This window comes from Ammospiza caudacuta, chromosome 3, assembly GCF_027887145.1.
Source record: "Ammospiza caudacuta isolate bAmmCau1 chromosome 3, bAmmCau1.pri, whole genome shotgun sequence".
NCBI classification, from domain to species: domain Eukaryota; kingdom Metazoa; phylum Chordata; class Aves; order Passeriformes; family Passerellidae; genus Ammospiza; species Ammospiza caudacuta.
Window position 1 is genome coordinate 33,719,955 of NC_080595.1, and position 26,329 is coordinate 33,746,283.

General features: G+C 42.2%; 1 protein-coding gene across 1 annotated transcript in view; it reads right to left on the minus strand.

The window, feature by feature from the left end:
• The window catches only part of GLP1R (glucagon like peptide 1 receptor), an 82,417-nt gene extending 59,256 nt beyond the window's left edge, over positions 1-23,161 (minus strand). Inside the window, 4 exon segments of the mRNA XM_058801461.1 lie at positions 21,610-21,782; positions 21,785-21,848; positions 21,851-22,049; positions 22,980-23,161. Of these exon segments, the coding sequence (XP_058657444.1) occupies positions 21,610-21,782; positions 21,785-21,848; positions 21,851-22,049; positions 22,980-23,161 (618 nt within the window).
• Positions 23,162-26,329: the final 3,168 nt, after the last annotated feature.

A 26,329-nucleotide genomic window follows, 5' to 3' on the forward strand; every position in this document is an offset into this window, starting at 1 on the left:
CCACACAGTGCCTCATCCTGGCCTTCCTGACTTTTTCTTTTCCTGCACCAGCTAAGGAAGAAAGGAAGGTTTGGCTGGGCTCAATCATACAGCAGCCCATAATAGCACCTATAAGGGCACTTATCACCACCATCCCATCCCCCATCTCCCACCCCCTCCATTCTTAAGATCTGTTCTTACTAGATTCAGGCAAAAAGAATAAGCACAGGCATCTCCTAAAGGTCTAGAAATGCAGAATGCTTCTGCACAGAATCACAGATAAGCCATTTTAAAGAACAAAACCAAAACTAATTTGAGGCAAACTCCTATTTCTTGGACTTCTCCCAGTTCAGCTGATTGTTCCACCAATCACTCCAAATACATGAACTGTCTGAGCAGGCAGGCAGTTCAGCCCTAACCACAAGGGCTTCCATTCCAGGACCAAACACTCCAGGTCCATCCTGGGATCTTTCATTCATGCTTTGAAAATAACCAGTTTTCCCAACCCTGAAAATTTTGTTTTGACAAGGTGCATCTCAATGAGAAAAATATCTCTTGGCCCTGTAATTTTCTGGCTCAAGAGAAAGTATTTGGCACTCAGAGACATAGATGTCAAAGCAAACTTTTAAAGACCTAAATCAGCTTGCACAGTATACAGTTTCAAAATAAAGGGAATAAAGTAAAGCCTAATATTTCAGCATCCTACAAAATTTAGCATCACCTTCTAGAGAAATAAAGAAATAAAATCAAACTCCCAAAGGTCAAGTAGGATAGTCTGAAAATGTAGTGCCAGCCTGTGTTTATAGGGTTCAAGTTTCTATTTTTTGTGTCTTCAGTGATGGACAGACCTGGGACAAGAACAGTTACCTGCAGAGCTCTTTTGTCCCATGAAGAACTTCCCAAAGCTGGAAAGATTTGTCTTGGGTGACTGTAGGTCCCATGAATCCATATGCTCACTGCTGAGGGAGTAGCACATTCAGGATGGCAGCAGCTGTTACCAGAAAATGTTATTTTCATTACAATGTCTTTCATCTGTCCTGGTAAGTGTTCCTGTCAAGGATGTATTACATGAGCCACTCAAAAATGCCAGAAGAAAATTACTGAGAAACTATGCAGAGGGATAGAAGAAAAATGCAAAATTCAAAAGCAACTATAACTCACAAACTCTTGGAGAGAAGAAAGCAATCCAACAATTTCAGTGGGAGACAGTGTACAGCACTCATGAGAATTACATTATTATACAAGATTTTACTGTGCATTGCAAATCTAGACACGCTCTTTAGCAAAGGACTTTTATTGATGCTGTCATACAACAGGGCAAGCAAAACATAACAGTTTAGCATGTATTTTTAGAAAGATACACAAGATTATAGCTCTACAAACATCAAGGAATGAACAAAGGCAGAGTTGAAGACCACTACAGGAGGAGCAGAAGCCATAAAGCTGAAAATGAGAGCAGAACTTCATATATACTCTCATGGATTTAGAAACAAAATTCAGCCTAGGCTACTGGAAGAGCAACTCAGCATTTCATTCATTAGTAACACAGAATCATAGAATGATTTGGGTTGAAAGACATTTAAAGATCATCTAGTTCTAATATCCCTGCTGTGGTCAGGGACATCTTTCACACAGATCAGGTGGCTCAGAGCTCAATCTAACTTGGCCTTGAACACTTCCAGGGATGGGACACCCACAATTTCTTTGAGCAACCTGTTCCAGTGGTTCACAATACTAATTCTCATACAAAGTAATTTCTTCTTTCTATCTAAAAATCATTCTACCCTGCTTTAGTTTAAAGCCTTATCCTATGACACTACAAGCCCTGGTAAAAAGTCTCTCTCCACCTTTCTTATAAGCCCCATTTAAGTACTGAAAGGCCAACATAAGGTCTCCTCAGAACCTTCTCTCCTCTGGGCTGAACTATCTGAGCTCTCAGCCTTTCCTTGCAGAAGTCTCAGATCACTTCCACAGCCCTCTTCCAGATCCAGTCTAACAGATCCATGTTTTTCATTTTTTGGGGACCCCAGAGCTAGATGCAGCACTCCAGGTGGGATCTCACAAGAACAGCAGGGAGAAAACCCCTTCCCTCACCCTGGTGGCCACTCTGCTTTGGAAGCAGCCCAGGATACAACTGGGTTTCTGGGCTCTGAGTGCACACTGCCAGCTCATGTCCAGCCTCTCATCCACCAGCACCTCCAAATCCTAACCTGCAAGACTGCTCTCAATCCATTTTTACCAAGCCTGTATGGATACTGATGATTTTCTTGATCAGGTGCAGGACCTCACGCTTGGCCTTGTTAAACATGGGCCCACTTCTCAAGCCTGTCAAGGTCCCTCTGCATGGCCCCCCTTCCCTCCAGTGCATCAACAGTTCCACTCAGCTTAGTGCCACCTGCAAACTTGCCAAGGGCGCACTCAATCCCACTACATCCACTAATAAAGATATTTAAATTACAATATAGATATATAAATCTACAATATAGATCCCTGAAGGACATCACAGTCATGTACTATCAAATGGAATAGAAGAAAAATGAGGGATATATACAGCTGGGAAAAGCCAAGGAGGTTTAGGATGGAATTGAGATGCCTGATCATAGGTACCTATAGCTCCCTTTAATCTTGATGTATCCCTCATGTTGTCTCCTGCCACACCTACAGAGAGGAACAGGATTCCCCTATATCCTACATCATATCAATTAGTCCCCACACAGGGTCTTGAATACTGTAACATTTTTGAGCAGCTCTGGATGCCTACATTTGGGCAACTGAGTCATCTCTAAGCTGCTCAAGCAAAAAAAAATAAAGATCATCTGCCAAAGCTGGACTTCTGACTCCTCTTGCTGAGGTTTACAATGCAATTAGTTAAGCTGGTTCTTGAGGACATACTGAAACAAGTGTATTTAAAAGGATCTTTATGTTTATAACCGATTGGTTTCTCTGTACCAGCCAGCAACTGGACAGTCCCAGTGCTGGCTGAGCAGAGGGACAGACTGAGCTGGCAGTTCCACAAAGCCATGGAATTGCAACATTTGAGTTTCCAAGCTAAAAAAAGTTACCACAGAAAAACATATGAACATCACTTCATTGTAAATAATCTGTATTTTCACCAGGAAGGAAAAACTCTAAATCTTTCCACTTTCCATACCAAAACATCCCAACAGAGTTAAGCTCCCCCAGCTTTTCAAATGACTATTAACAGTCACCCTTCTCAAAGAGCTGTGGTGCAAAGTGTAGCTGGTTTTTCCAAGATCACAAATCATTTAACACCGGTAAGACTGGCCACCCATTTGTCATCTCATCACTGCAATCAGTTCAACAACAAGAAAAAAAAACCAGCCAAATAAATCAGACACACGAATCTTCACAACCCCTTTTCTCACTGAAAGCATTCCCATCTACACTTTTTTATTTGTAAACAAACAGAGTTCTCCAGTTAAAAAAATTACTCAATAGAAAAACAATCATCACAAAGCTATTTAAAAAGCAACACCACACACAAACCCAAAAACTTCAGTTTACAATTTCATGGGTTCTGCATCTACTATCGTTTAGAGATTGCCAGAGTAGAATGCAATCAAATCTGTATTGCTTTTACCAGTCCTAGTTGAGGGCAGCAGTTTATTTGGGTTTTAACAAATGCAAATAAACTCCCTCAGCAGCTCATTGTCACAGTGGCTCAAGGTTCACTGTCCAAATTATCTGCTGTATGGCCTGTCCCTGCCAAGGCAGTTATATGCAGCACCTTTACAAATGGCCAGTGCTTTCATCCACAGTTAGGACACATTTGAGAGCAGAGCATACAGGAGAAGTTCTGCCAGCGAAGCTCATTCTCCAGACGTCATCTGTTTGCTTTCCAAATCCTAAAAAAGTAAAAGCACTTGACAAATTCATCCAGAAGAGATTTACTTCTCTTTGCTGCAATCCCTCTGAGCCAGGGAGCTGACTACAGAAGCACAGACAGGTCAAGTTGAATCACAGACTTTCCTTACTCTAGGACTGCAAAGCAACTTATGAACCACCCTATTGCTACAGGAGTCAGCTCAGGTTATTCCCCCAATCTGCTGAATTAACCATGCATACCAAACACTCAAATACTAATAAGCAGTCCCTCTTGTGCAGTCAGTGCCAGGATTTCTGGCTGAAGCTGAATCAGTAGCAAAGGATCCATGCATTACCTCCGCAAGATAATCCCACAAGCTACAACGATTCTGTCCCCAGACAGCAGCAGAAGAGAGGAACTCAGAGGCAAGACCTAACTTCAATTTTTTCAAAAGTTTATCCCTACCCCATCTTCAGGCCACTTCTAGCACACTTAGTTTTTCATCAATTGGGGTCTCATTAGATCATTTTCTCAATGCATGGGAAATTCGTGCACAATCCTCACCAGCCCTGAGGCTGGATCTTACTTCTTTACTTCAGCCAGACAGCACAGCCTTCAGTCCAGCCTGAAAGACAGTCATAACTCTCCACAGATAGCAGCCTGCCTCCACCTCACTCCTTCTTTCCTTCCCCTATTCTCCCCAAGGTGTCTGCAGCTAAAGAGGATTGTGGTTAAAGCTACAGAAGTGAACTGCAGTTGTGTTGATGTTAAAGCTGACAGGACTTCCATTTCTTGCCACTTTTCCTTGGGGACACCTTCAAAATCAAGGGGAAAGTGAGCAGCAGAGGAAGATTACTGTTAAAGCAGTAAGCACACCAGTTTTTAGAAAGCAAGAGACAGGATAAATCCCAAGGGAAAAGCAGTTTGGTAAGGCAAGCAAAGAAAAGCATGCAGTCAGCTTCAAGTAAGCTGGATAAATGGAAACAGAAGAGAGAGCCACCCCTCCAGTCAAGTCTCCAAATTACTCATTTTGAGGAAGGTGAAGTTGTGCACAAAGCTTCCCCTCCATCCAGCTCCAATTTTAACAGCACTGAGAGAAGCAGTGACCATGCAGTAATAAAGCTGAAAATGGATGGGTCACTTAAAGGAATTAAACTCATTCCATGTTAGTAGTTTCACAGCTACACGTTTCCCCCTCTGACACCAACCTTAAATCAAACAACACTTGTAGGAACAGAATACATTCACAGCGAAGATGCTAGAGAAAAAAACTAAGAAATTAAAGTAGCAGAGGCTTGGCTTGACATGTATTTTCAGAGGAGAAGTTTTCCCTCCGAGTGAACCTGCTCTGCAAGACTTATGTTTTCATCTCAGTCCACCCTTAAAATGTACTTTTGAAGTACTGGGTCATCTTATAGCATAACTATCAGCATTTAAAGCAGCACTGTTGTTGAAAACAGTGGTTTCTCTGTGCCCAAAGAAAGGTGGCGATTTTCCTCCCCACACCTCACTCCCCTTGTCTCCTTGGGCCTTATGATTCATTCATACCACCAGCACTGCAAGCCAAACAACCTTACTCTCAGAGGCAAAATTAAACAGGAAAAATATTTGATGGGCTAAGTGTTGCTGTGAAGCAGAAACAAACGCAGCACAGCTCCCAGTGGGACATAAGAACAATCTTAATTATCCACCATCTTAGAAGTGAATAATAAGTAAAAACCTATATAGCACATAAAATGAATTACCAGTACCAAAATGTTAAGCTAGGAATCAAATGTGTTATTCAAAAGAAGCAAAGACTTGAGGACTTCAACAATTGGACAAACAGCCCCTAAATGTTCCTCAATTACACTCCCTGCCATACAGCTTGTGATTTTTCACCTTTTGCAACCACAGTGACCTTGAGGCCAAAGGACTCACATGATAAACTCATCAATTTCCCACATAGCACCCTCTAGAGCCTCTCACCAACTTCTGCATCCATCTCACACATGCCAGCTTGACTAGAAAATACCCGTCAGAAACAGATCTAATCTTGCCTTGAAGACTCCAAGAGACCAAGAACTCACTGCACTCGTAGGCTAGCTGCCACTGTGGTTTGTCACCTGCAGTATCAAATTCTTCACTTCTTTCTGGTCTGAGTTAAATTTACCATTCAAATTACTTTGCTTAAAAGTAACTACCTTGCAAAACATGAAGTGTGTCACAATAGTTTTAATTAATAAGAAGGGCCTGAAGTAATAAAAATTGTATCTGACTCAATTTTCCAAAGGTAACAGGTTGGTTAATATTTATGAGGTTCAATAACTTCTCAGTCTTTTCACAAAACAGGTGGATGCATATCAGATTAAACACTTAAGAGTTACTACTGAAAACAAATAGAAATTGAATTTTTCATAGACTACTATCATTATGTACCACCACACTGTTGTGGAGCCCAGCAAAGTACAGTCCAGGCTCCTCCATCCCACGACCGGTGGGCTGGTTTCTGATAAAGGAGCCAGTTGTCCTTTAGCCTCAGATTATGCAGACTGATTAGACAGTTTTATCTTCATTAGCATTTTTGAAACTGTTTGTTTGTACTTGTTGCCATCAGCTTCCTTACCTTTTCCTTATACACAACTACTGGAGTTATTTTAGCCACCACTTCCATTTCTTACCAGAACAGTTTAAGTTCTGAGAAGACATCTGCAGAGCTGGAGGAATTGGGGACACTATCAGCATCACTCTCTTCAAAGTTAAAAATACTTGTGCTTTTTATATGATAATGTTTTCCTTTCACACAATTTTTACTCTTTCAGCTTTGCAGCTGCAGATGGTACCTTACGTTCTTTTTTCTACTTTTCCAGTTTGAAGGAATTAAGTCAAAATTAAAGTCAAAATCCATAGATGGAAGTGCTGCCGTATCAGGGCTGTAGATCACATCTGCTTTTAGAGATTGGTAAAAGCTTTCATGCCTGAACACCTTGCCCAACAAAAACACATCTGTTCCCTGCAGCTACCAAAGTAGCACACTGCTGTACTGCAGACAACAGGTCCTTTTTCACCTCAGGCATCTTTTTTGCTTCAGCATTGTAGATTATGACAGCAGAAAGTTCACTGAAACACTTAGATTTAAAATAGGTAAAAAAGCCTCAGTATGTGAAACTTCTGCTCAAACATCGCCATGTAAGTAAAAACACTTATCACCCAGGTAGAATTAAAAGTATTAAGTAGAAAAGAAAGGAAAGGTCAGCTCCAAAAAGAGGCTCGAAATGGCAGAAACATAGAACACCTTGTGTTCTAACAACCGGCAGGAACAGCTTCTGTTCCAGTCACTAAGATGCATCCTCCTCCTTTTTGGCAACCAGAATTTATTCAGATGCAGTAAGTCCTTGTCCATGAAAACCTCCTGCAACATAATTTATACAACAGTCTCCAATTATTGACATGAGCAACACTGAGGTTAAATCCTTTACAATTCCTGTCTCCAAAATGATAGATCGTTCAGATATATAGAGTATTTAAAAAGGGAGGGGCGAAATAGACAAAAGTGCATTTTTATTGGCTTTTTAAAAACAAAAGAAACAAATGCTCATCACTACAATACAGTGAGGCTCCAGGAGCTCTGCAGGCTCCTATATAATCACTATATAAAAAACTGGGGTGGGGGGGTGGCAGGAACTTTCCAAAAGTCTCCATCTTAAGTTGTTCAGAAGTATCCATTTCATGGAATTCAAGGGAGGAAACAACACAGCCAAAAAAGGCAGTAACTCACCACATGGAGGACAGGAAGACAACACTGGCCAGAGCTGGGACACGCTCCCTAGAGGGGCCCGCTGGATGAGCAGCTTGGGCAAGCAGACAAACACACAGCAGACAGGCCAGCTTGTCTGCTTTGTTTCTACCAGAACTTTTAATGGAAAGGACACTAACCCACAGAACATTTCTCTTGTCAGATTCCTTGGACCAGAAATGGTCAAAAACTTAAGAAGGCGCCAGGGTGGAGGAAAAGACAGATGAGAGGGAAAAGGCAGCTAAAGAGAAAATGATTTAGTCAAGACCAAAGTAGGCTGACACTCTCCTTTCTCAACTGTTCAAATAGTTTATTTTCAAATTTGGACCATAAAACTAAATAAAAGATAAGCGTTGCAAAATAAGCACGAAGCATTTAGATCTCAATGGGAGTGAAAAGTGAGTATTTCCATGTCGGCTGCCTGTCATCCCATACTTGACAGTGCTCCAAGCTTGGTACAAAATTTGCTATAAAATTATCTTCTCATTTCCCAGTGACATAGTCTGCTGCCCATGCTGTCTTTCACATAACACTTTTCTTCTGTGCTGATCCCAGCTGTCCATTGAGCAGAATACAGATACTTTGGACAATATAATAAATCTGTTTTTTCCACAACTTGGTTTTGCTCCAAATATTTCCAGCATGACCAAAAAGAAGAAAGAGGGAAGAATAAGAAGAGCTATAAATTAAAAACAAACCAAAAAACTCCAGAGGCCATAAAGTACCATCAACATAAAGATCACCATATGAGATGTAGTTTGGGGATAAAATATTTGGAATTCAATATTTTTATCCAAGTTCTTTCCAGCACAATAACTGGAAATTTAGTTTCTCCTTGATCTGTCAGTACAAAGCTTTCTCTCCTTCCCCATAAAGTACAGGCATATTAATGAATTACTCAAAAATGTGAATTTTCTTTAAGGCTTTAGTTAAGCACTATGCTAAGCAGCTCAGCCAAAATGGCAAAGTCACAATTAAAGAGAACTGCAAGTCCTTCTGTTAAAGAAAAACTATAGAGTATTTTCAAAGACAACAGAGGAAAAGACACAACTTGCGAAGCTTAAAGCAAAGTTGTGAACCAAGCTGCTCAGAACTCCACACACAACAGGCAATACAAAACACAGACATGAAAGAAACTAACCATTGAAAGCTGGAGCAAGTAGAAAGTTAACCTCATGAACTGTAAACGATGTTTACATTAGGTTTGTTCTCCCAGTATTACAGCCTTCAAGCTCCCTCAGTAGCATGTGCAGCACCCAGTGACAGCTTGGTTTGTTATTAAGTGTCTGGCTCTGAAGAGTGTAGTGTTTAATACTACAAACAGTCTCATTGATGAAGTTCTCCTCTGTGCAGCTGTAACCCCTTCTCCACCAGTAATCAATTATACAGGAACTGAGAATATTTTCAGACACACACAGCCCTTCAACCTCGACTCAATATAAAAAGCAATTTGTCCTCTACTGCTTTCTGTAGCTCTTACAGATCCTTCCAAGGCACCCATCATGTTAGTATTCAAACACACAGACTTGGTGAATTAAATGCATGTAGAAGAAAACACTACTCCTTCCCTGTAACAGGTATTTGGAAGGGGTCATCTTACCAAATGGATTATTTCCACACACACATTTCTAATAGCAAGAGTGACAACAGCTCCTACTTCCTATGCAAAATGTAAGGCAACACTACAATCCATTTCCCTAATCAATAATTAATATGTAAAACCACAGGAACATTACTCACCTGACTCAATCTCCCTAAAATGAAGAGAGCAAGATAATAGAAGTCTGAAACTGTCAATCTTTCCATGCAAGACAGTTAAAGAAAAAAGGAAACACTTTCCCAAGGCCCAAATCTGGACATTTCTCATCATCAGTATAAGATGTTCCACCAGACTTAATGAGGGACTACAAAGACATTTAACGCAAATCTTGAGACGCCCCTGCTTCTTTCCTCACCTGACTACACCATTCTCTAGTTCTGGAAGAAAGCCTTTACTTGAAAGCACAAACACTGTATCAGCCAAAAAGAAAACTTATGAGTGAGCCCCAAGTTACAGTCAGGCAGATTCCTTGTCACCAATAACCACTGGTTGGATGGCACCTCTCCCTTGACTGCTCTGACTAACCAGGACTGCTGCAGCAACAAGATGGACAGCTTGCTCCCCACATTCTCCTCTCCTCGTGTAAAGAAATTTGAGTCCTCTCCCCAAAGGGAACCCCAACTACTTCCTGCAGCTGGAAGTACATACCTCCCACCCATCCTGACACAGGAATTAATTTTCTGTTAAAAAACATTTTATTCTGACTGGGTTTTCAAACAGTTTCCCCACAATACACCACACATACCCCTCAAGCCAAAACAAACACACAAAAAAGCCCCACTCCAAAACCCCTCTCTATCATCCTTCTAGAAAGAGGAAGACCATCCTAGAAGATCACAGTAAAGGTCCAAATATGGACTGCTGTTTATATTTGAAAAGTCTGTGGCACCCTTTTGCAAAATCCAAGCAGAAGTCAAAGCTGCACTAACACAAAGCTTCTTTTACAGAAAATTAACAGTCTACTAATATAAGAGCTTCCTTTAGAATTAATATGTAGGGGAAGAGATTAATGCATGTCCTCATTTGCCTATTTTCTTACCCAATGTCTAATTGTTGATGTGATCTTGTAAAGGTCTATTTGAGTCCAATCCAAGGTGATTTTAAGTCTACTGGATAGAGACTTATTAGAGCTTTCACCTCGAATAAAAAGCCCAGATTGGTGAAATACCACAGTAAATTCAGGTTATAGCTAATTAAAGATGGATGAATGGTGGCAGAGTGCAAAAGAAGGCAGGAGCAAGGAACAAGACAAAAGCTTCATTCAACCATTATAGGATGACCCACCAATCATTCAGCATAAGCAACAAGTAGGAAAACAGATCAGGAAATCCAGAGCTCTGACAGCTCAGTGACCCATTGGCATTGACGTTACCTTACACAAATAAATAAGTGGCCCTGCTTGAGCAAGAAGGCTGAACCTCCTTCCAGCCTCAGCATTCTGTGGTTCCAATGTCATTTAGGTAGCAAAACAAGTAAGAAATCAAGAAATGCAGTTTCCAACTCCAGCTTTGTTTCCTGCAATTTAAAACCATCTCTGCTATTGCAAGGCCATTAAGTTAAAGAGTTCAAACTATTAAGCTAACATTCCTTTATCACTACATCTTATTAGTAATAAAATCAGTTTTATTTTACAAAGCTTTAATAGCCTCATTCATTACCACCAGGTGTCTTAATCCCCAAAGAGCAATGAACAAATACAGAGCATGCTGAATAGTTATAGAATTATTATTCTACAGTTTTCTTCTAGTACAAGATTCTCCTCTAAATGTAGTTAATTAAAAGATAAAATTGCTGCCCGTTGAAAGTCCATAGGGAGCAAAGCTGAGTGCAACTGAATGCAGGTTTTTTAACTTTCCTGTGTCAACTTTTACTCAATTCAACTAATAAACAGGATTGCCAAAATCTAGGCTCAAAGGACATCTATCACAACAATAAATGTGTTGGAATTTCACTTTCTGAAATACTGTTTGAACAGGATGTTTCTGACTACCTTTATATCTGAAAGCCATCCATGCCATCTGTGATGCTCTGTATTTCATTTAGAGAGGTCATACATATTAAGGATTTAGGGCTTTTTGAAAGAAGTCCACTGCAAACACATCTTAATTTATTTGCTGTGCAATTTATAGCAGTGTCACTGTAAACAGCACATAATAGCATCCTGTCTTCTCTTTTTTAATTTTCTCCAGAGTGTACTCTGCCTGCAGTGCCACTGAGTTTAAAAGGAATGGGATATTTTTGTTATTCTTAGAGTGATGCATTTCAAATGGTACTTGATGAATTTGTCTTCATTAAGAAATGGTAATGAAAAGGGCAGTACATTAGAGAGCATCACAGCCTCTGACAAAAGCAAAAACCAACTGCTATTTCAAATAATTTAGACTAAATACTACACCTTTAATTTTCCTATCCCAAGGGATAAAGCCAAAAAGCTTAATTCATTCTGCATAACATGCTTTGTACAGTAGAACAATCTTATTTGGGAGGAATAGGACTGGAGGAAGAGAGACTGACCCAAGTGATTATCACTGATCTAGTGATACAGAGCTGTATATCTTATTTGCAACTCATCCACAGCTCTACCAATATCCTTTCAGAGGTGACTTAGGAAGAAGTGTAACTGCTTTACAGGGTCTGGCTCCCTCCGCAACAGCTGTAGCACCTCTGATGATTTTGGGGCATAGGAGACAGGCTGTTACCCTCCTAGATATTGGTGCTTCACTCACTTCATGCTTGCCATTCAATTTCACATACTGAAGCAGAGTGAAAAATTCAAGCATTGACACTTATGTTCTCACGCTCTCTGAAAGGCACAAAAAGGGGATTTCTATGTACAGACCCCTTCAGCACAATGATCAGTCTGTAGAGAAGTCACAGCCAGCCATAAGGCAACATGTTTCTGGACTTTGCAAACATGACAGATACTTTGCCACCCTATCCCAGCTCTCAAGGTGCTACTCTGAGCCTCAACAACACAAAGATGACATTGGGTTGAGTAAATTAATAATTTCACAAAGTAGCTGTTGAATAGAACATTCTGTAATCTATAAAGCAAGCCTTTTGAGTTTCATGGTTTTCCCCCTCCAGTCAGACAAAGTAAGACACCTGGCACTTCTCAATGCTTCTGTACACCCAACCCTTTCTACATATCAAAACAACTTACAGCTACTCTTAGAACAACTCTTCATTTCAATACTCTAGACACGTCAGAGGAGAAACAAAGTTATCAATTTCCATCCTGAAGAAGATCTATGAAGAGGCTACTGCATTTCCAGGAGCCTGTGCACGTCAGGAAGTGGATCTTGTGAAAGAGGACTGCAGATACCAGGCACATCAGTCTCTCCCAGAAGATTTGAAAGGTAACAAGTACTTTTTCACACCACAGTTTAGTAGTTACATTAAGTCCATGCTTCAGAATTTCTACCGGGCAGAAGCAGAAAACAACCAAAGGGAGAAAGTCCTCTGCCATTACTTTATCTGCAATGTTACAGCAGGGAGCAAAAACACCTGCTGGGGGGCTGACAATACACACGGCACACTGCACCTAGGATTTATCATCTGCTCACTGAAAAGCCAGGAAAGAGACAAATATCACAGGAGCATACTTGGCAGAAGTCAAGGGAAAGTTATTCTAATGTCTCCAAACCTTCCCCAGTGTTGGGGCTTTAGAGATGAACTGCAGCACAGAACAAAATATTAAGCCACATCCACCAGGGCTCCTCCTAATATGAACAACAAATATTTTCCTGTATGCTTTGTGCATACATGACCTCAAACGTAACACGTGAGTTAAAAAACAGTCTACCCATCTGACTGAGTACAAACCCTTGGTCCTTTCTGCTCCCCAGAAAAAGCTGACTGTGGGATCTCAGCACCTCAGGATGGAGGTGCAGAGAGGCCGAGACCACCCTTGGGGGGCTCGGGAGTCCTGGAATGTTGCCAGAAGTGTCTGGTGGCAGGATTTTGATCCTACACAGGAGACGAGACCTGTATGAGGACTGGGAGGAATTCACTGGGTGAATGGTGAAGGGATAAGTTAGTTAAAGTGTAAAACACAGGGTTTAGGATTTTGGTACAGGGGGGTCTAAAGAAGTAAGATGGAGGAATTGGGGCGTGTCCTGTTCTTCTTCTTCTTCTTCTTGGCCTCCATCTTCTGTGGTGGTGGTGGCACTTTGGGATTGGTTATTACTAAAAGTGCACCGGTTAATAAGGGTAGAAGGTATTGGGGAGAAATGATAAATATTGTACACGTAACTTAGGGTATAAAGATAAGTGACCGCCCCGGGGCTTGTGCAGTGTGCCCATGGCTGACTTGCTGTGCAGACCTCTGTCGGGCTGAAAGAAAATCTTTTAGATAAACAATTAATAAACACCACGACCGAGACAAGATCAGAAGTCTCTCCTCGTCCTTTGAGGCGCCGGGCTCTTCAAGGCCATCCCTGGGCCTTTCCAGGCCACCTAAACAACACCAGAAAACTTACAAGCCTAAACAGCCGAGAAACCGAGCAAGTGGCATCCCTGAGATATCGCCAAACATAAATCAGCAAAGAGAAGAAAAACCTGAAAGTTACAGCTGACTATGTCATTTTGAAAAACATTAAAGACTTGGTGATAAGATTTTTGCAATTGCAGGGACATACCACACTCCCTCACCTACTATCCTTCTAATGCCTTATAGAGTCACAGCAAACTTCAAATTAAAAAAGAGATATTCCAGAATCCCTTAGAAGTTCAGCTCTGTTTGAGAGTGATTTTCAAGTTCACTTTGATTTGTTTGTGTTTTGTTGAAGGTGGTCACAGATTTTGACACCCATCAGAGGTAATGAAGTAATCCTCTGATTTATTTGCTCTGTAAGGTTCTTAGAGAACTGTGGCCTCATTGCTGCAGTTGAGAAATCACCTACTTGTGATCTGCCCTTTATGTCCCCAGTCCCACCCTATATTGTCAAAGTCCAATTACACTCATTCTATAAGAGTTGCTTTCAGATGTCAGGAAAGACTGAATTGCTAAAAGAGATGAGCATATGCAAAATTTGACTCAGTCTGGTTACATAAGAAATAAACTCTCTGAAACTCAGTTGTAAAGGAGTCGAGCTGCAATTGAACAACTGGAATATGCTTTAAGCAAAAAAAAAAAAAAAAGAAAAAAATAGTTTTCACAATGAAAGAATACATGAGGATGAACATGGTCACAACATGAGCAGGGCTGATTCCTATGGAGCAGAATGGGAGTAGGAATACTAGCAAAAGAAACAATACCATTGTTTCCTATAATATATAAAAGTTTACTGTTAGCAGAACTCAGAGGAAAAGGAAGATAATTGCTACATATAATGAAATAACCTAGTTTTAAGAGGTACAATCGACCCATTTCATTGGAATGACTTCTCTATATCTCTTGAGTGCTTGGTAGACATCAGGGTAAAGCTTGACATCCATTTCTCAGCTTGCTTCAGCACATACATGGTGCTCACAGGTAGCTGGACTGCCTTTGAAAGCACCAGACAAATACCCACACTAAGCAGAGCCAGAGCAGCTCTTCTGGCAGCTGAACTTCTCGTCTGCTTTTGGCTTGTCCACACATAACAGCAAGTCTCAGCCTATTCACGCTGCCAAAACCACATGCTGTGCTGTAAAAGGAGAGTTCCACACATGTCTGCCCTGCATCAGAGACACACTCAAGGCAAAAGTCTCAGTGGTCACCATTCTTCCCATTTAGAGAAGGATTTACAGACAGCACTGCTCTCCCTCAGGCTGCTCAAACAAGTGTTTTGGTTTACCTGATTTGGTTTGCCTTTCAGTGTGATTCAGCTTCCAGACTGAGCAGCACCAGAACTGCAGATGTCAGAGGAGTTACCAAAGCATCCTAGTCAGAAATGAAAGTCTTAAAAAGAGCAAGACTTCAGAGACTGTCCTATGCATATGTGTCCATATACACACCCCACATCCCCCTTCCTGTTTGCCCTAAACTCATTAAATCTAACAAAGAAACTGCTTCATGGGGAGAAGGGGCAGCTGGGGGAGGTGGGGGAGAAGGAGAGAAGCAGTGCAGTTTTACAGAAGGGACAGGGGAAAATGAGCCTGAACAAGGGTAAGATGTGAACAGATATGCCCCAACTACAACAAAATTTAGATGACAAGCTAACTCGTGCTCACTTGTTCTCTAAAAATCCAGAAGGGACTAGAAAAAGACAGGACACCACAAGAGCCACAAGCTTCTAAGTTGTGCTCAAAGGATTCATAGTTTCACACATGCAAAATGGTTCTTTTACAAAGGTCCCAACTCTTAAGCTGCTTCTAAGGCACAACAAGAAAGCAAGTTCCTTTTCCTGAACTTGTTGTACAGCGCAGCAGAGAGCACATGGGTAAAACAGTACCTATCAATAATAGAATGCAAGTTTCAAAAATTGTCCTGAAATTACAGAGAAGGCACTGGGACAAGCACAAGCAGGACATGTGCACAAGTGGGACAAGGCAAGAACAGAACAGGTGAACACAGATGAGCTCAGTGACCAGAGGAGCACAAGACAAAAATACGGCCATTCTAAAAACCAGCATAAAACAATTGAGGAAAAAGATGGCAAGAAGGCGAACTAACAACGAAACGCAATCAATTGCAAGAAAAATAGCAGTCAATACCAGACTACACTAATACAGCAATCTATTAGCAATCAGTTATGGTGAAATAGCAATAAAACGTAGTCAGTAAAATGACCAGCTGAAGGAAATATTCTTTTTCACATGTCTAAACTACAATTTCCTCTACACAGTTACCATATTTTTGATTGTTCAGTCAATTAAATTAAGCCCCTGTTTTCTCTATACAATAACTGCAGTATTTACAAGACTAGTAAGAAGCCATATTTGACCTTGGGGCAGGGGCTGCTCACAAGGTTTCATGTAAACATTGGGGAAAGAGCTGTTTATGTTATCATGGCCCCACTTCAGCAACCTGAATCAATTCATTCACATACATCAGAGGCAGTGGCAGTTGTTCATCTCTTTGGGAAGACGAGACCATGAAGATCAAGGGGAGGACAGCTGGTAGAAATCTAATCAGGTTCCCCTCCACAAAGATGTGCCACACTATATCCCTGGGACACTGTCTTTAAGGCTTACTGAAATCCCCATCAAGTGCAGGGAGTTTCCTTTCATATGGGTCCATATCCCTATCAGTAAGAGTAGACTCATCTACATTCCTTCAGCAGTGGAAGTGGTGGGCTTTTCATGTTTATGCTCACAAACCACAGATCATGATGCTGCTGCAACTTTTTTGGCAGTTTCTTGTCCTTCAGCACATATTTCCTAAGCTCCCCCACATCCACACCAAGGCAAGGGATCACTGGAATGCAGCAATCATAGCCCAGCATGTTGAAATTCACAAATACCAGTTTCCAACACTGAACAAAACAAGGCATCAAAGAACAGTATTCCGCCACCACCACCAAACTTTTTTTCACCCTTCAGAAGTTCAAATTTGCTGCATATGAAACTATGACATTTGAAGGGGTTATCTTCTATTTGGCAAATAAGAGATCCCTAGATACTGCTTACCTTATCCCTCTTCTAATGGGAAGTATTGGATGCAAGCAAACTCGGTCTTTTTTCAGTAGCGAGGTTAGGAAGTTTTATTTAATGAAATGAGTTCCTGCCTGATGTTTTAATTTGGGCTCACAAGAAAACAACATTGTAGAGCTTAAATAAAAGGTCTCTTATCTACTTTGCAGACAATTTTTTTTTTCAAAACTGCGGCATACCTGCTATTGTGTACACTCACTTTTGTTAAGACACAAACTAATAGAACTGATGTAGTGTACAAGGAAACTTGAGCAGGCAGCCTTGGTGGCAGTACATACGCTGGTTTATCACAGAAACAGAAAAGCTGCTCATGAAAGAAGATGGTAACAGCTTTCATTCCCCTACAGCATTGCAGAAGGAAACAATCAGTTTTGAAAAGGACTGTTTCCAAGTTAAAAGCTAGTGAAGGCCCTGTGATTTCAGAGATAACAGCTCCTGGTGTGTCCTCTCAGATAACTGGCAATCAATCAATGCGGCAAATTAAAGCCCTATTTACACAGGCTCGCAGAAACAGGATATGATCCAGTACCTTTAAGAATCTGACAGAAGGCAGACAACTGTTTATGTTCTGTATATCAGGCCCGGTTTCACTGAACTTTACCTCAGCTAGAGAGCCAGATTTTTCAGAATGCAGGAGGTTTAGTTTTGCAAAGCTCCATCACTTGCATCTCACTTTGAGAATACAATTTCTTCTCACAAAGGAGAGCTACGTGCGCTTGTACAGCCATAACATTTGCCCTTCCATGCCCAGCCATATCTGTCTGTGCTTTTCCTCAAATACTTTTATCCAGTTCTCAGACTGTCTTCCAGGTTGGGGATGGGGAAGTGATGGTGGTGTGGTCACAGCTACAGAAATAGGGGGAAGGATTTAAGAGCTGTTTCACTAACTTAAACTTTCCTGGAACAGACATCACAGTTTTTAAACAATGCCAAGGGCCAAGTCATTGTTTTGTTGTGTGAAATACAGTCCTTTCCTCTGGCTCTTGGAGATCACAGAGCCATGGAATGGCCTGGGTTGCAAGAGATTTTAAAGACCACCTAGTTCCAACCCCTCTGCCGTGTCTTCTACTAGACCAGGCTGCTCAAAACTCCATCCAGCTTGGCCTTGAGCACCAACAGGGATGGGGCATCCACAATTTCTCTGGGCCTGTTCCATTGCCTCAATATCCTCACAGTAAAGAATTTCTTCCTACCATCTTACTAAAACTAGTCTCTTTCAGTCTGAAGCCATTCCCCCTTTTCCTGTCACTACATGCCCATGTCCTAGGCTCCTTAAGCCTAAAATGCCATGTGTCATCCCCACTTCCCCCCCAATATAGTTATTTTTTGGATATTGTAACAAGTATCTTATTAATTTGTATCATGAAATTTGCTGTGTTAGGCCATCTGGCTTTATAACACATACACCGTATCTTTATATAAAGTTTCCAAAAAAATAGAGTTTTCTATACAAAACAAACAAGAAAACCCCCACATTATTTTATGAATACTTAAAGGTTTTAGCCACTCAGGATAGCAATTTAATTTGCATTGAATTATATAATACAATCATCTAATTTAAGTTTACACCATAATAACATAGTCATGAACTTAAACAGCCTACAAATACTAAGTTTTTAAGAACCTGGCCATATTCCTGGGAAAGCAGCCCATTACCTAGAGGCTAGCCAAGTATCCTTGAATAATAACTACAGCAAGATGGCCCAGTGTCAGACCTTGTCCACCCTTTCCTCCACTGCTTTCTACACCTCTGCCAGTATGTGCTGCTGACACTGGTCTAGCATATTTTGATTTTCAGAGTGCAGGCAACAAAAAAAGACCAAAAAACAGTTCTGTGAAGCTTTTGGGAACAGAAAATGGAGAAAAGGAGTAACTCAGAACCTCCAACCAACCTACTAATGGAGGAATTTTCACCCAGTTGGTGTAAAAATAACCTCTTGGTTTTCCAGCTAACCAACATGCAGTCCAATTCACCATCCTCACTTCTGCAAGGTGTCACTAGTTTATAGGTTCACTTCTCTTTCCGTTTCTCAGACAAGCTCTATCTACAGTCATTTTCCCACCCTAATGACTTCTAAAGAACACAGATCTACTGGACAGTAGTAGTCAGGAACCATAGTTCAGTTTTCTCAGCATTAGGGCATGTAACAGAAGACAAGAAATCAAAATGGGCATGGTCCTGCAAGCCTGGGCTGGGCATGCAAACACTTTGGGGACCTCCATGCCCTCAAGGGCAGAGTACAGCACACTAACAAGGCATCTGAAACCTCCCCCCCCACACTGCATCTTCTCCTCTAAGCTTATCAGGATTCAAAAGTAGCCCTCCTGGAGACAAATACCCAATCCTACGCACCCAAGGTAAAGAGGCAGATGCTGCATGCAGAACTAGAAAGCAGCCACAGCAGGCTTCAGAAGGGTGGGCAATGAGCAGTAACTAACTAAACATGCCCCTAACACCTGCAACCTACCAAAGCCCTGCTGCTGATCGGGAGAACAGCTGGCTGCTGTAGCTAAATAAGCCTCAGTAACAAACTAGTAACTGAGAGCACCAGTAGCATACGTACACACACACACCCACACTCAATGTTGATATTTACCTATTGCTTCATATGTTGATCTTTACCTATTGCTTCATATGTTGATCTTTACCTATGTGCTTTTCTATTCCCATACCAGAGCACTTCAAAAACAAGAGGTGAGGAGAACACAATATCGGTGCTTTTCTACTGAATTCGTCTGTTTCTACTTCTACCCAGACTCCCTCTATTATTTCCATTTATCCTCAAAAACAAAAGCAGGGGTAGTCTGAAGAACAGGACCTCCCAAATCACAGCTGTGGCACAGCTCTTTCGTGTGTGAAAGATTATCTTATCAAACCTTTGAGCAAAAGTGCTACACAAAAAAGCAGGATCTGAAATCCAGATCCAAGAGAGAGGCTGGATGGCAGTGAACCAGTGGCCAGCTGCCGGTCAGCTCTCTCAGCAGCAGGGCATCACTGCTCAAGGCCAAACAGAAAGGACACAAGCTTGTCATCAGTAATGAGATTCTGCAATGCAGCCGTGTGCTACCAGCTCTTGGTCACTTTACTACCCTCAATGCTGTAGGGAAGATCCAGACCTAGGAATTACCCATCACTCTGCATTTAAGAGGACGGCATGTAAGCGGCACTACCTCAGATAAAAACTCCAGACCGAAATTCTTCTTCCTTCTACGTACATTCTTAGCTTTCTCTTCTTCCCTTCCTCACTTGTTTGAGGGGATGAAGGGAGAGAAAGTCTAAGTAAAACATTACAGCACAATAAATTCTTCTTCCCTCAACTCTGTATCACATCGTTCTGCCTTCCTCTCACACGTGTCTTTCACAGGTTTTACTACCTGCTATTGACTGTTTTTCAGTTTCCTTTAAATACCACCTTTAACACTATTCTAAACTGAACCTGAGAAAATAATTCAGCCAAAGTCCCATACTTCTGTATGCATATGACCGAGTAGAGTACTTCATTCAGTTTTTCAGCACACAACAGGCATAATCACTGCTCTAGAGAAGTTGTCAGATAAGACCCTCTAGTGTCAGAAAAGGCTATAAAAGTACTTGTTTTACTTCAAGACTGAAGCTATAGTGCTGAGGCCATGGAAGTCTCTTTCTTCTCACCTGCTCCTAGTTCCCAGTAAAGAAGGCCCCTTAGCCCAGAAATACACTTCACTTTGATTCTCTAATGTTGGCAGCTCCACTATTAGTTTGCTCTGTGGTTGAAGCCCAAGTAGCTCAGGGATTTAGACTGTGAAATACCAAATACCTCCACAAATGGAAGCTCCCCAGCCTCTCAGGGCCCCTGTTTCAGTCTTTGGTCATCTTAACAATGAACTGGAATTTTTCCTACGGCAAATTGCACCTGTTGCACCTTTAAGGGCCTGAAGTAGATAGCAAGTAAAACAAACCCACCAAGAAAAGCCAATTCGCTAGACAACCCTACAGGCTTATACACAGTTTGGTATTAAACAGATCCTCTTAGTCCTGTATTGTAGAAATCTGTAACCCCAAAAGGTTTTGGCAACTGGAAAGAAACTGGACAGTGTATTTGATCCATCATCAGTTACACTGTCCTTTCCTTGACCTCTGCAGCCCACAATGCCAGCTTTGAGCCCGTCCTTATTCTTCCTATAGCAAGAGCCTCCTGCTGCCACCCCAACGCTGTAACCTCCATCCCTCCCCATCAGTCTCTCTTGCCTCGCTGTCCCCAGTTCACCAAACGACAGCCAACCTTTTCCATCCATCATCCCTTCCCTGGTCCTCTCCCTTTTCCCCACTGCCTGCTCTTGCTTTTCACACGGATTATATTTTGCTTTCCCACCCTCAACGCTGTGTCACAGCCGACCCTGCCATCCCCCGCCAGGACCCCGCTCTGGTTTTCCCACGGCACTGCGCTTGTTTGCCATTACAGACACGCGTGTTATTTCCTGTGGGTTGATGCCGGGGGGAGCATTACCTCCAGGGCAATACCCTCGCAGCAGCAGCAGCAGCATCTCCGCTTCCTTCCTCCGCTCCGCTCGCCCCAAGCCCCCGCCCGCCCGCCGAGCCCCCGGCGGTGCCGCCCGTGCGGCTCCTGCGCGGGACCCCCGCACGGAGAATTCCACGCACGGAGAATTCCCCGCGCTCCAGCCCCGCCGGGGCCGCCTGTGCTGCAAGCGTCGGCGGGGGCGCCCGAAAAGTGACGGGCTTGAAACTTGTGACTTCTCTTCGAGGCGCTCCCGGAGCCGCGGGCACGGCGGCCCCGCAGCCCCCGCGGGATCCCTGAGGGCGCCCGGCCGGGCCGGGCCGGCGCCGCGGGGCAGGGGCCGGCACTCACTCACCCGCCTCACCGGGAGCGACCTTCCCGCGGCCGCCAGCAGCAGCAGAGCGAAGCCGAGCGGCGAGGAGGGCATGTCCGGGGGCGGCCCCCATGCGCGGGGGCCCGGCGAGGCTCCGGCTCCCGAGCCCCGCGCCGGGCACAGCGAGCGGCGGCGGCCGCGCCGGGCGCTCCGAGGCCGCTTTTGTAGCGGCGGCGGAGGCGGGGAGGGGCCGGCCCAGGTACAGCCCGGCCCGGCCCCGCCCGGCCCCGCCCGACGGAGATGCGGAGCTGCTGAGGGTGCACGGGCCGGTGCTGGGAGGCGGGAGCGCCGGGGATTGGGTCGGGGAGGGGAAAGAAAAAAGTGGAGGCAGCGCCTCTGCGATCCCGTCCCCCACTTTCTCAACTTCATATTTTATTTTACTCTGAATCTCTTCAGGCTTGAGCGTTTTGGTGACCTTCATGCTGTTCGTGACGTCCAAGTTTTATTGGGTTTAATAATAGTGAATGCAATTATCCATTTATAACCTGAATTTGCAGAGCTGCACGCGGATCAGATCAGAGCGTGGTTTCTAAGTTGAAGACGGGGCACAGGTCAGTCCTGGCAGAAGTATGATGTGTAAATCTTGAGGATTTATAATACTTATTTTCCTAGCAAAAGAAGGCTCTGAATCCGCTTTGTGCTAGATTCACATTACTGTTCTTATTTATTCACTTTGCACTGACTGCTAGAACTAAACCAGCACTAAAGCACCTATATTTGGTGACATTCTACAGCAGAATCTGGAAGAAAGCCATCAGAGCTAGAAGGAAAGCTGAAAATTGAACCAGGAAGTGGGGGAAATATTTCACATTGGTCAGTAAGATGCCGCTAGAATATAAACAAGTTAATAGCTTAAATATTAATGATGTGTATTAATTTCAAATACAACACAGCATCAGTCTGATACTTTGGAAATGTAACTAGTTAGAGCATCGATGCTGTGAGATCACGAAATCATGAAATTCCTCAGAGTGTGAATTGCCAGGGCAGTGCTTACATCTCAACAGCTAACTCCAGACAGAAAGTATCTGCCATGGTGGTTTGGTTGACTGAAGGCAGAAAATATATTTCCTTCGACTTTTCTAAAATGAAATACAATAAAGATTTAAAAAAATTAAAAATCACTACCCTCAAGCCAGGCAACAGAAACCTTTAAATAAAGAGAAAGAAACCTCCTCCACCTGGATAGCACTGCCAGCCTTAGCATGGTGCACCTATTTCACATGCCAATCTTTACTGCTCGCTATCATTTCTGCACCAGGCTTATTAATTAAGTTTTCCAGTTAAGACTTCTGCTTTGAGAAGATTCCCAGCACCTGTGTGCAGAGGAGGGCCAGCTGCTTTTGCCAGACCTTAGTAGACTCATGCCTCCATTGAGAAGCCTCACCAGGGCTACAACGGCGATATATATCCTGTTGGAAGCAGGAATGTTACTTTGGAGATGAACTCTGCTACCCAGAAGTAATCCCAGGTAGCTCTTCAGGCATGATGGCATCATACCAGGGCATGATGACCCAGCAGCCAGGCAGACCATGGCTTAACTATCACAGCCTGGGGTACACTGTGTATCCTCTGTGTTATCCCTGTGGATGGAGCGGGGCATGGCTGATGCTAAGAAAGGATGAGTTGGCTGAAGAAGGATGTGCTGTGTGGATTGGATGGTTCTGTTTAGGCTCCAAAGAATGCATAGAATAGAGAAAATTTATATAACAAGAACTCTGAAAGACACCATGGCCAAAACCCCCACTCTTGCCTTAGCTAAGAGACATTTAAATATTAACAGGCAAACTCTGCATTTGCTAATAAGCTCAGTGAAGTACATGCTGCTGCATACATGACTACATTACTCAATTCCCCCCTTAGATCTGGATATACAGAAGGAGGGAAAGGGGTACAATCTTATACCAATCTTATGACTGGGCTGTGTACAAGCAGGGTAGAAATGTCATCTGGTTAGAGAGAAGACCGACAAGGACCTTGGAGACCACTGATGGGCTCCTCTCTTCTCCTCTCTTCTCTCTTCGCCTCTCTTCTCCTCTCTTCTCCCTCCTCCCAAACAAGGATGTCTTTATTGATAAGCTTCTGCACACAATTATTATTATTGCTACTCTTAATATCTCTATTGCATCAAGTGAATTTATCAACCTCAATTCGAATTTGGATTTCTATTCCTTCACTAAACCACACTATTCATGGATCTGTGATTGCACAAGTTCCTATTCACCGCAACGAGATCTAGAGGGTTGAAACTTCAGTATTTGTGAACCAGTGGATCATGGAAGTTCCTACTGAACATGACCAGACTTAGGGCCAAGTTTGTTATAATCAGAAATCAAACCCTCTGGTCTCTGAGGACCTGCTGAAACACAAGGGAATTTATTTTCTTGCCAAATTTCTATACTCTTAACAAAACACATACACTAGTGTTATCTATATGAATAGAAGAAAAAGCAAAGTAGATCAGAGTAAACTCTGAACAGGTGCATTTTCACTGTATCATTAAGAAGCTATTATCACAAGACTAAACAAATCCTGTTGACTGTATTAAAAGACAGATGGAGAGATGGAAAAGTATTTGTTCAATAAATTCAAATATTTTTGTGGGGAAATACTGTTGAAAGTTGTCTCTCAAATCTGGATCTGTTGGATTTTTGTTATATTTATTCATGTTTTTAATAATATTAAATTTTAACTTGGTCTTGTGTCAGTGATTATGCAAGAAAAGAACAGTTTGAAAGTAAGTGAATCATTAAAATGACACTATCCAAGTTTGAAAGGAGCTGGGATCCTTTCAGTTTGAAAAATACAATGCAATGAGTTGATGAAGCTTTGCTCAACTTCAGAATTTTGTTTCTTGAGGCAAGCACTTCTTTTCCTGTAGCTGAAGGAATTCAGATGCTATTTAATATGCAGGACTTGGTAACAGCTCTCTTGTTCCTTTACCTTCCATCTGGACCAGACCTCTCATGCATTAAGCAGGAGCTGCCTTGCAGTTACACTGCAACACAGGGATTATCGTCCTTCTATGACCATTAAAGCAGTCCTAATGCAATTGACTATGTTTGGAGGGCAAAACTACATTTTGAAAAAGTCCGGTGTCTCTTTCAATAATCTCCTCTGATAATCCCTTTCTGTGGAGATGGCATAAATGTATTTGCAGGCAGTACACAAAGCCTTCTCAAGGGTTTGGGCTCTCTGCTATCTGAAATTTATCACCACTGGACTTGTATATTGCAGAAAGTAACACCCCTGTCCCACAAGACTGAATGCTTTGTCTCTGAAACCTTCTGAGAGGAAAAGTGTGTGTCACAGAGAAATTGTGTGTTTCTGCTGTGACATGTGCTGAGTGGCAGACATTTTCCTAAGCTGCCATGGGCAGTATCCTAAGGAATATTATCAGCTTTAACTGCAAGTTATGCACTTCGTACTTCTCCATTACCAGTAACTACTAGCTTTTATGAACACCATCTTTCATAATAACTTTGTTTGGGATAGAGATACGCTCTTGGATCGCAGTGCAAATAGATCTGAACTCTTAGTGGAATTTTATTCCTTTCTACCTTGTACATGTGTATTTGAAGTTGCTGACATCTGCAGAATTAAGTGTTTTCTGAGACTCAGTACTTAAATGAAAACTGGAGGGAGTGGCTGCCCTGTTTTCTGAGACTCAGTACTTAAATGAAAACTGGAGGGAGTGGCTGCCCTGTACAGTGGCTGTACAATTGTACAGCCTACTTGCCTCTGAAATGCAAGAGCCATTTGCTGTTGTGTTTTATACCTGTAGTGTGCTGCAGCAGTGAATGTGCTTTGGCTTGATTTTTCTCTACAAAGCTAAGAGGAGTTTCAGTAAAGATCTTTCCAAGCTCAATAAAAGTTAAAAGTGTCTGAGCTGAGAACAAGCACCTATGAAGTAACTCAAATAAATCACTTAAAAATTTGAAATATGTGCTTAGGAAAGGAAGAAGAAGAATTTCAACATTGAATCATTGAATTTGTATGATGTTTGTGGAGCTGTAACTCATATCAATACCTTAACCAAAATAAAAGTTTATCTAAGTGGAATCCTTCTGTGGGCCTCCTGGGAAAAGAAAAAAGGTATCCCTGAGCTGGATTATGTAAATGGGAGTTACAAACATATATGCCACAACTGCAATTACAGCACATTGGTGTTTAGAAAGCACATTTAGTCTTGGAGCTATAAATACCTCAGTATCTTTGGAGACACTAAATTACATTAATTGCACCTTGAAACATGAACTCTGGGTTAATTTATACTTCATAGTAAAACTCAAAATTATCTTATTTTGAATCAGAACATGACTACTCAAAATACTTATGTGACAGATCACTGTAAAAAAAGTTCTAAATGTTTTTCAAGGGCATGAGGAAGCAAGAGAATTTCTTCTGGTTGCTGACCATCATACACATTTTGAATTAAATCGCAGTAATTTTAATTTATTGCTTTTAAGTACTAATTGTTCTGTTACTTAAGTTACCAGCCCACATTTAGGAGAATGTGCTCAGTTCGTGAAATGTCTCATGGAAGCTGTGTAGGGCTGGAATGCAGGGGTTGAAATCAACCAACTTTCCATAATTCTAGATGCAAGCTCAGAATGAATGAACATAATCTGTTGCTCACTTGTTTTTCCAGACATAAGGCTGTGGTTGTAAGTAACAGAAAACTCCTTTTTCAGCTGTCAGA